Source organism: Chlamydomonas reinhardtii, chromosome 4 (assembly GCF_000002595.2).
Source record: "Chlamydomonas reinhardtii strain CC-503 cw92 mt+ chromosome 4, whole genome shotgun sequence".
Classification (NCBI taxonomy): Eukaryota; Viridiplantae; Chlorophyta; class Chlorophyceae; order Chlamydomonadales; family Chlamydomonadaceae; genus Chlamydomonas; species Chlamydomonas reinhardtii.
This window is the reverse complement of record NC_057007.1, coordinates 34210-44414: the sequence shown is the minus strand read 5'-3', so window position 1 is coordinate 44414 and position 10205 is coordinate 34210. Positions and strand designations below refer to the sequence as shown.

Here is a 10205-nt window from a genome sequence, read left to right as displayed (position 1 = left end):
ACCTCCCCAGTCACCTCCCATAGTCCCATGTCCTGCCAGCCACTCCATTTTGGACGTACGCGCTGGGCAAGCCGCCGCGGCGCCGCCTATAGCTGCCGCCTATTTGGGTGTGCGTATGAGTGGGCGCTCCATGCAGGGGACACCACGAGCAGAAGTCAGGGCGCACCCGCCGCACCGAAATAACGTCGGTGGCGTCGTCGGCGAGTCAGCATTGAATATGCATGTACGACCGAACCATAGTGGCGGATGTTTGGGTATGCGGTGACGTGCGGCTTGACATGCGCCATGGCCGTTCTGGTAAAGCACTGCTACCAGGCACATAGTTGTCCTGATACGGTCCCTGAAGTGCTAGGTTCCCCGTATGGCCACCTGAGTCCCTTATCCCGCCGCGCACCGAGGTAGCTAAGCTCGTGATGGAACATGGCAAGGGGCAGGAAAGCGTAGTCCCGCCGCGCACCGAGGTAGCTAAGCTCGGCCACTGCACGGGGACAACCGGGGTGAACGATATATATCTTGGAGATCAGCATAGAGCTGGCTGCTGCTGCGGGGCCGTAGGCAGACTGACGCAGACTAACGTGAGCGGAGCTCACGCTTGGGAAGACGCATTGAGCGTGAAGTGAGGTGTGGACAGAGGCATGCAGGCTCATGGGTTGGGTGTGAGTTGACACAGAGTAGTGATAGTCATTCTGCTAGCTTGCGCTGGCGGCAACTCAACCAGCGAGCCAGGTCGCGTTTGAGTGCTAAATACCGTAGTGATAAAAAGGTTTCGGGACTAATATTTTCGGGACAGGGTCGGATAATATATTTCAAACTATTCGGGAAATTAAATATTCGGGACGGCCGGCGGCGGTAATTGCAAATCTGATCCAAATGTTCGGGACTCCGTCCGGACCGCCGTCTGGGCTGTCTGGCCTCAGCCATGCGCGGCCCCACTGCATGCACGCCCCCACTATAAGATTTCGCACTCCTCAAGTGAGAGACAACAAACCCCAGCCGTTCTACAGCCACACAGCAGACACCATGCCCGCAAGCACTGGGGTGCCCACCGCGCAGGGGTCCCACCACACACGCCATCATGCACTCATGTGCCCATCCCTGACCAGCGCTGCAAGCTGGTGGATAGGCATATCATCATCGCTATCATCGCTAACCTGCGAACCCTCTACGTCCTCACTCTCGGCGTCAGTGCTACCAGGATCCTGGTCTGACTCAGGCTCCGAGCTCTCCGCCGACTCCTCTGACTCCTCATCCGACCCGTCCCTCAGCCGCTTCCTGCTCACACCGCCTGATCCCCGCGCAGCCTGCCCTGTGGTTGCTGCTGCTGCTGCTGCTGCTGCTGCTGAGCCTGCTGTTGCACTAACCCCCCGCCCACGGCCTCGCCCACGGCCCGGACCAGGGGGCCGGCCACGGCGGCCACGGCCACGGCCAGGTGCGCCCGCTGCGCCGCTTGTGGGGCCTGCCGCGCCTGCTGCACTGCCTGACGGGCCTGCCGCGCCCGCTGCACTGCCCGAGGGGCCTGCCGCGCCCGCTGCACTGCCCAAGGGGCCTGCCGCACCCCCGGCTGCTGCTTGGCGCAGTGCAGCGATTGCCTCTGGCGCCAGCGCGTCGTAGGCCGTCTGCTTACTAGCCACCATCTGCGCCAGCTTCTCCAGCATGCCGTCACCCTCATCATCCTCCACGCCGCGCCCGCATGTCGAGCGAGCCTTCTCCGCCGCCTCCTTCTCAGCGCGCTGTTTTTGCGAGTCTGTCACCTCCTTAGCATACTTGATAGGTGCGATACCAGCTCTTAGGTTGGGGTCGTGTCCATCAGGCAGCTTCGGAGAGAATTCGCTGATGATTTGCGTTTTCTTCATAGCTAACCCATCTTGTAAGTGCTATGGTATAATATCAGTGCTGCACTTATTATGTGTATGTGAATATGCTGCGCTAAACGGCGCGTACATGGACTTAGAATGCTGGCGTGCCAAACCCTGTGCCGCGCGCTGAGACCCTCATCCCCTGTAAGCGCGCGCAGCGCGCGCTCCAAAAATATGATTTGATGTGGGGTGATATTATATTTCGGGACAAGAGCAATTAAATAATTACTTAAATAGGTTCGGGTTTCAACTTCGGGACGCTCTCCCGAACTTAGAAACCCGAAACCTTTTGATCACTACGGTAGCTCGGCGGGGTCCATGCGGCCCGCCATGGCTGGGATGACAACCCGTGCGTAATGACCGACACGCAGGACAGGCAGGTCACTCGCGGCACACCCCGCCACTCCGGAGGCCACATACACAGTATCACACGACAGGCTGTGCTTGTGGGCTCCTGGGCTGGCGGTGCATATTTAATACCGAGCCCTGATGTGTGCAGGACATGAGGCTGTCTGGGCAGCAGGTCTACGACATGTCTGACTACGGCGTGTGGTGTGGTGTGGCCGAGTGCGCCGTGTGGGCTCACCTCGTTGACAAGCAGTAGCCATGTGCCGGAAGCTGCCGCATGCGTACAGGGCAGGCAGGGCACACCAGAGCTGCTAAGGCGTTGTTCACTGGTAGGCGCACGAGGCGTGTATGCAGAGGGCATGTATGCAATCCGGCGGAGGAAGGCGACGACCGGGCGTGCGGTGGGGTTGTCGAGTGAGATAGGTGATGTGATGTGCGGATGCGGTGGCTCGGTTGCCAAGGCTTGCGTAGGTCGATTGCCGTATTTGCCACTTGACGTTCTGGACGCTCGGCTGCCGACTGGAGCATGCAAGCAGATGCCCGCAACACGGCACAGCTGGGCTACCGCGCAGGAGTGGCAAGACTGGCAAGTGTCGAGGATGGATCGGCGTGCGGCACATGTGGATGGGGTCAATTTGCAGCTTCGTACCCATCAACACACCGCACCACCCATGAAACAAACCCTGGCGCGAGTGCCTCATACAAGGTGGTGCAGCCCACTGTGCCGCAGCGGGCGCCCGTGGCAGCTTGGGAACAAGCTGGGGACGCGGTGGCAAGGAGCGGTCCACGTCCTTCAGGACAGGGGCGGCACGGCACGGCGCAGGCACATGGCTTGCGGCACGCACCGGGCATGGAAGAATGTGAACAGAAGCGGGGTCTGGGTGAGAAGCATGGCCGTGGAGGGATCCGGGCTGCCGTGGTGAGAGGTGGTGGTGGCGGGGGGGCAGGACAAGGGGCATTGGGTTACCGAGTGGGCGCAGTGTATTTCCCTTACCACAGGGGGGATATGGAGTGGGCAGCAGTGGGAAAGAAGGGGTGGCAGCAGCCGGGGTCAAGGATGCAGAAGCCTGGAACGTGGCAAGGGGGCATGTTCCTAATGGAAAGCTGACATGGCCTTCCCAGCACCCCGGCCTGGGCTGGAACATGCCAGTGCCATTTGTCTTTGGAGTCGAAGTGTGGAACCGCCTAGCCGTATGCCTTCCACCCAGCTCGCAGCTGTATTGGAGGGCTCTATATGGTGTCATGCTTGAAAAAGCAGGAATCGCGGGGTCTGTCAGCATCGCCAGCTGGTGCCCCAGCTGGAGGGGGCGTGCGTTTGGGCTGTTGCCGGCGACCGTGTGTGTTTCGGCCATGAAGGTCCAGGCCCCGCGACAACCATTATATTATTTCTAGCTCACAGTTTACAACCCGTTGCCAGAGACGGCATGCTTAGTTCGCATAGTAACTGATATGGAGTCGCACACAGACATCCTAAACGGCAAGGCCGTGCTTCAAACCTGATTACTAGCAACTTGCATTGTCTGCAATTGAAGCTTCAACGTATCGCGGCTTTCGTTCCTGCTTGCTCCGCGAACTCACCCTTCCGATCACCCTTGTGCTTGCGCCAACTTTAACACCGCGGCCATAGGAAGGCAATAAATAGCGTTAGCTAGTCATCGGGAACGATGACGCGGTTGGCTGGGCGAGCCGGGAGTGGTAGCGCGGCGATGGTGTTGCTCCCGGGTGTCCTCGCGCTCCTTCTGGTCAGCGATGCGTGGGCACAAGTGACCTCCCCAATCGCTTACGACACCCAGGTATGTTCACGATGATAGCTTCGGGTAGAGGGGTTCATTCAAGAACACGGCACGCCCGGCACGGCACTGGGAGCTGGGGGCTGTATCTGCGTGGCGTGGGGACACGGTTGCAAGCGACCGGCTGGAACCCGGTGTGGCTGTTGTGGGCACGGCCTCCCCTCTTGGGACGTGCCTTAGCTGGATCTAATCGGTCTCCGGACCGGGAAAGACGCCCATGTGTACCTTGCTAGACCACAGGTAGGCACTGCCGTACCCTAAGGCCATGATCATTTCATTGCGCTGCGGCCCCCGCAGGTCAAGGCCGAGCAGGCCGCCACCGGCAACAAGTACCGCGAGCGCAAAGCGGACATGGACAAGGAGGGGGACATGTGGGTGCGGCAGCGGGCAGATAGACGGGGAGCGGGGTACTGACGGAGCGGTGGCGGGATGCAGCGGGCGGGTGTGGCGGGGCAGGGCCCTCGCTGGGCAAACGGAGTGGATGTAGGAATACAGGGAGTCCGTGGTCGGCGATTCTTGATGGCGTCTGGTTGCTGTTGCACAAGTTGCGGTGTGGACGCGTGGACCGTTTCTTACACGCCCTCGCCTCCACGCCCTCACCTCGGGGCCCCCGCAGCCAGCACGAGGGCCCGGTGCCCGGTGCCTCCCGCTGCGGGCGCCACCGCCTGGACCTGTCCTGGATGAGTGAGGCCACCAGCAGCGTGTACGCCAGCCCGCTCATCACCGACCTGCACGCAGACGGCCGGTGAGGGGGCGGGGACAGGGGAAGGGGGGCGGGCATGGGTGTTGAGACACGTGTGTGGCCATTGTGATGGAGGTCGGGTAGGGGGTGGTGGGGTGAGCCACCACTGCGAGCTCATGAACGCGCAAGGGAGGCGGCCTAAGGACCGCGCCTTGTGGCCCACACCTGCACATGTCTCCACGCTCCTTCTGCCACATGCCGCCACTCCTCCAACCCTCCAAACTCCCCGTGCCTCCCCCCTCCTCCCGCCTCCCCCTACCCCCCTGCAGTCGCGACATCATCGTGCCCGCCTTCGTGCACTACCTGGAGGTGCTGGAGGGGCCCAACGGCGGCCAGGCGCCGGGCGGCTGGCCCGCCTTCCACGCCTCCTCCGTGCACGCCTCGCCGCTGCTGTACGACATTGACTTTGACGGCGTGCGGGACGTGCTGCTGGCCACGTACGACGGCCAGGTGCTGTTCTACAAGGACACGGTGAGGTGGGGCGCAGGGGGGCGGGTGTAAATACCAGCCCAAACTAAACCAAACCAAGCTACGGAGCACATGCAGAGGGGTTGGTGAGGGGCGGTGAGGGGAGGGGCTGGTGAGGGGAGGGGCGGTTTGACGCGGTGACTGCGGCCTGCGGACCGGATAGGGGATTAAAAGGTGTATTGTGTATGTGTCTGTGTGCTGATGTAGAGGGCGTTCCAGGCATGCCTACTGAGCTGATATGGAAGTGAAGGGAGCAGCGGGAAGTGGTACACGGGGTGGGAGGGGTCGGCAGATTGTTGACTAGTAATACAATGCGGCTGGAAACGGGTGGCCCCAGTTACACAACACCAAGCGCAAAGGAGGACGCCTACTGTACTGACGCCCCCCCCATGCACGTCCTGCCCACCCGCCACCACCCGCCCACCTGCACAGGGGGACAAGATGCACGAGGGGCTGCAGATCAGCCGGCTGCGTGTGCGCAAGGTAGGGGGTGGGGCGAGTTACGGTAGGTACAGGGGTATGAGGGGAGGAGGTAGCCGTCCGTACAGGCTGTGCCTTGGCACACGCCGGCGTCCACACTCCACAGGCAGGGTGGCTCCCGGCCGACCCGGCTGGCCCACACGTGGCCCTTCCAGTGCCTCCTGCTCCACCCTACGTCCCCGCTCCGCTCGTCCCAACCCGCTGTCGCCTAGTAAGCCTTGCTGCAACCTCTTTCCTATCCTCCCCCTCCCTCCTCCTCCCGGCCCTCCCACCTCCCAGGACTGGTATGTGGGTCTGGACCCCAACGACCCCTTCGACCACTCCCACCCGGACGTGGGCGACAGCGACGGCGGCCGCGGGGTAAGTGGGGTGGGGGTGGGAGGGGCAGAGTGTGAGGGGGTGTGAGTGTCAGATTGCTAGCCGGTGCGGGTGTGGGGATAATGAGGGGTCGACTGGGAGAGGCTGCGTGCGACGTGGGCGAGGGTGTTCAGGAGGGCGAGGGGGAGGTCGCTCGTGGCACCTGAGGCTGTGCACCACCTCTTGCCCCTCAGGGGCTGTGGCATCACCCACCCACTGACTCACATCCTTCATCGACCTGTCCTGCACTGGCGCTGCCTTTGCCATCCTCAGGCCCGTGGTACCGGAGCCAAGCGCATGGGCGGAGGTGGAGGCGGAGGTAACTCGGAGCCCGGCAGCGGCGGCAGTGGCGGCGCCAATTACTCGAGTGGCTTCAAGTCGCGTGACGGCACGCCCTTTGCGGGGGGCGTGGCTGTGACGGGCATGAGCGAGCGAGTCAAGAAGTTCGTAAAGCAGATCTCAGAGTACAGGTGTGTGCGCGCGTGGGGTGGAGGGGGGCTGGGGAGAGGCAGTGTGTACAATGGCGTTGTGCGAAATGAGGAAGGGAACCAACCGGGAATCTGCATGCGCCCGGTTGCCGTGCAGATGTCAATGCAGACGTGTTTGCGACTTGCTGTGAATGATGGCGCGTCACGGTCCCCATGCATGGTTGACGGCCGGCCGCCCTTGCAGCCCCTACCGACACCCACCCGCTGCTCTCTTTCCCCACCCACCTCCCCCTGCAGGTCCAAGTACGGCGACGCGGCCGCCGACAAGCTGATGGCCGAGGCGCGCGTCACCAACGCCGTGTTCTACGAGGCGGTGCTGCAGGTGCGGGTGCGGGGCGGGGCGCTGTGGGGGTGGGGGCAGTGTGTGTGGAGATTGTTTCCAGCACAGACATGCTGGCGCATCCCGGGGAAAGGGGGTGCAGGAGGGATGCCTGGGGTAGTGCTGGTTCGTCATCCCCGCATGTCAAGGCTCCCCCGCCCCGCCCCCGCATGCCTTGCTGCTGCCGCACTGCACAACCGACCGCCCACCACCCCACCAACCCGCACCTTTGCCCTGCACCCACAGGCGCTCAAACAGACGGACGTCCCCGGCTCTGGCACCTCCAGCGGCACCGGCGCCTCCAGCGGCACCGGCGCCTCCAGCGGCGGAGCTTCAAGCGGCGGCGGCGGCGGCCGGCGGCGGCTGATGGCGGCTGACGGCGCCGGTGACGCGGCCGGTGCCGGTGCCGGTGCCAGTGGGGACTCGGCTGCTGCTGCTGTCGGGTCTGGCGGCGCTGCTACGGTGGAGTATGCGGGTGCGGGTGACGCGGTCAGCTCTGAGGCGGCGGAGTCATTTGACATTTTCTCCAACGCCCAGGATCAGGTGCGGGCGCGGGGCGTCTGGCGCTGTGTGTGTGTGTGTGTGTGTGTGTGTGTGTGTGTGTGTGTGTGTGTGTGTGTGTGTGTGTGTGTGTGTGTGTGTGTGTGTGTGTCCGTGTGTTTCGCTGTTTGGCTGTGCGCGTCTGTGTATATGGGCGCCCAGTGACTTGGTGTCCCACTGCGATGGCGGGGGGCCGCAGCTGATATGCCTTCTGGCGAGGTGAATCGAGCGGCTGTTAATGGCGGCAAGACACGAGCGTCCCTTCTCAAGCGTCCACGCCTCCTCGCCCCCCTCACGGCTCCCCCACTCCACTGTCTCCTCTCACCCCTGAATCGCTCCGTTCTCTATGGATGGCTGTCTCCCCCCCTCCCGCCTGTACCTCCCTGCCTGCGTGGGCTTTCTGATGCGGATGGCGCGCGGCCACGTATCCCCCTGAGTTTCGCTCGGTTTGGGCCGGTTTGCGCTGGCATCTACAGCCCTTCTCCTCCGTGTCTCGCTACTCCACCCTGGCCAGGGTGACCTGTATGACGCGGCGCTGGGCGACAGCGGCGCCATTGACGCCGCGGACCTGGAGGCGGAGGAGGCCATGAGGGCGGCGGCGGGGGACGGTGAGGGCAGGGGGTGTGTGACTAGGGGGGGGGGGAGAGGGGAAGAGGGCAGGGGGAGGAGTGAATGAGGCACAAGGCAGCGACACCGCGAGCTCTGGTGGATGGGCGGCTGTCATCGCGTCATGGCCCTGCTTATCGCCCAGTCGCACTCAGTTCCATCGCTGCCCCCCTGCCCTCACACCCACTGCCCCCCTACCGCCACCCCCCCCCCCCCCCGCCTCCCAGGTGACGGCGCGGAGGCGGCACTGGCGGGCGGCGACTCGGCGGGCGAGGGCGGGCTGGACGGCTTCCTGGACCGACTGCAGGTGTGTGGGGCGGGCGGGCGGGCGGCGGGTAGGTGCGTGTGTGTGGTGTGTAAGGTGTGAGGTGTGAGGTGTGTATGCCGTGTAGCCCTTCAGCCCCTCCGCCCGCTCCTCCATCCCTACCCCCCCTACTTTCCCTGCAGTACGACGAGTTTGGTGATCTGGAGACCACAGTGGAGTACAACATAGCCCGGGCGGTGGCGGAGGCGCACGATCACGGCTGTGAGTGCCGGGGGCAGCGGTGGTCCCGTGGATGGGGTGGGGGGTGGGGGATGGTGAACGCGTGGCAGTGGGGTGGGGTGGGGCTACCAGGTTTGGCTGTGGGGCAACTCCTGTTCCGCCTTCTGCTTCCGCCTCCTCCTCCGCTGCTGCTGCTGCTGACACATCTCCGCGCCTAACTATCCACCCCCCCCCCCCACACACACACACCCGTCCAGTCGACTCCCACGGCGCGGGTGACGGCGGCGACCTGAGCTCTGACCGCTACCACCACCTGTACCTGGGCGACTACGTGGGCGGAGCCGCAGGGGGGGCGGCGGGGCTGGGCGGCAAGGGCTGGGGCGACGAGGATTTCATACAGGTGGGGCCGGGGGAGTGTGTGTGTGTGTGTGTATGTGTGATGCTAAGGTGGTGGGGGGCTGCTGTTTGGGAGGGTGGCGGGGGGGGGGGGGGGCTGGGAATGGGGAGGGATAGGGATGGGAGGTGGCCGCCAAGTGCTTGGAGGACGGGCTAGACGGGCATGTCGGGGTGCGCCTGCCGCCTGTGACCATATGGGCAGTGGCATCCTGGACGCAGGCCACCCCGAACATCCCCACCCCTTACACCCCGCCCCCACCCCGCCGCGCCATTCCCCCCCCCTCACTTTATCCTGTTCCCTATGTTCTTGCAATCCCCCCCTGCCTGTGCTACGCTAGTTTAGCTTGGTTTGGTTTAGTTTGGGCTGGTATTTACAACCCCCCCCTCCGCTCACCCTACCTGCCCAGCCCGCACACCCCGACTCCGCCGGCGGCTCCCACGTGTGGGTGGACCCTCACGTGATGACCACCCCCGCCATCGCGGACATCGACGGCGACGGCCACGACGAGCTGGTGCTGGCGGTCAGCTACTTCTACGACAGGTGTGTGTGAGGGGTGGGGGGGTGGGTGGGGTGATGTGCCCGAGCCCAGTAAGTCTCCAAGAGGGGGAGAGAGAGGGTGGCACGGGGGAGGCGGGAGGTGTGCTGTCCGTGAGGGGGGGGGGCTTGGGGGCCAGGTAGCTCCTGACGGGCAGGGCGGAGGTGCGAGTGGCGGGCGCGAGGTGGGCGGCATGGGTGCGAGCCACACGACCGCGGCATCATGTGAGCCGGCCCACCCCCTGCGGCCCTAACACCCTAAAACCACCCGCCCCCTGTCAGGGAGTACTATGATGACCCGGAGCACGCCAAGGACCTCAAGGTGCGGACCTAGCCTGGGTGTGGTGTGTGGGTGTGGTGGGGGGGGGCGGGGTGCTGGGTGCGGGTGTGTGTGGTGCTGGGTGCCGCACCGACATGTGGAGGCGGCAGACATCCCGGGAAGACGGAGCGATGTGGAGGTAGCGGCATGGCGGGATTACGGGTGTATGGGTCGACATGCACCCCGGTCGTGGAAGCGGCTGTGCCGCTGTATGGTGTGTCAGAGTCGCAGAACACGCCCACACCGACATATACATACACCTGCACCCACGCCGCCCCTGTGCCCGCCCGTACTGGTGCCCCTGCTGCTGCCCTGCTGCTGCTGCTTGTGCATTCGGCTGCAGGGTATTGACATTGGCAAATACGTTGCCAGTGAGTCCGGCTGGGAGGGGGGGAGGGGAGGCGGGGAGGGGAGGGCAGGGGCCGTGGGGTTTGGCGGCTGGGCTGGGGCAGGGGAAGTCCATGCACGAGGGAGGCA

At 64.2% G+C, this 10205-nt stretch overlaps 2 protein-coding genes across 2 annotated transcripts in view; one reads left to right on the top strand and one right to left on the bottom strand.

The window, feature by feature from the left end:
• Window positions 1–807: 807 nt before the first annotated feature.
• Window positions 808–1909, bottom strand: CHLRE_04g214209v5 (uncharacterized protein). The gene has a single exon (XM_043061652.1). It carries the CDS (start codon window positions 1851–1853, stop codon window positions 1074–1076), a length of 780 nt encoding a protein of 259 aa, XP_042924954.1. The 5' UTR covers window positions 1854–1909; the 3' UTR covers window positions 808–1073.
• A 1700-nt stretch (window positions 1910–3609) lies between these two features.
• CHLRE_04g214097v5 (uncharacterized protein) overlaps window positions 3610–10205 on the top strand; it is an 11766-nt gene continuing 5170 nt past the window's right edge. Inside the window, exons 1-16 of the mRNA XM_043061650.1 lie at window positions 3610–3997; window positions 4292–4365; window positions 4611–4739; window positions 5006–5207; window positions 5637–5687; window positions 5964–6044; window positions 6315–6511; window positions 6767–6851; window positions 7095–7391; window positions 7903–7996; window positions 8222–8301; window positions 8442–8520; window positions 8736–8878; window positions 9282–9415; window positions 9692–9731; window positions 10072–10099. Of these exons, the coding sequence (XP_042924953.1) occupies window positions 3869–3997; window positions 4292–4365; window positions 4611–4739; window positions 5006–5207; window positions 5637–5687; window positions 5964–6044; window positions 6315–6511; window positions 6767–6851; window positions 7095–7391; window positions 7903–7996; window positions 8222–8301; window positions 8442–8520; window positions 8736–8878; window positions 9282–9415; window positions 9692–9731; window positions 10072–10099 (1843 nt within the window). The 5' untranslated portion in view covers window positions 3610–3868. The remainder of the gene's footprint in view (window positions 3998–4291; window positions 4366–4610; window positions 4740–5005; window positions 5208–5636; window positions 5688–5963; window positions 6045–6314; window positions 6512–6766; window positions 6852–7094; window positions 7392–7902; window positions 7997–8221; window positions 8302–8441; window positions 8521–8735; window positions 8879–9281; window positions 9416–9691; window positions 9732–10071; window positions 10100–10205) is intronic.

Excerpts from the sequence above, each read along its gene's own strand:
- CHLRE_04g214209v5 (XM_043061652.1), bottom strand. The coding sequence starts at position 1,853 with ATGAAGAAAACGCAAATCATCAGCGAATTCTCTCCGAAGCTGCCTGAT.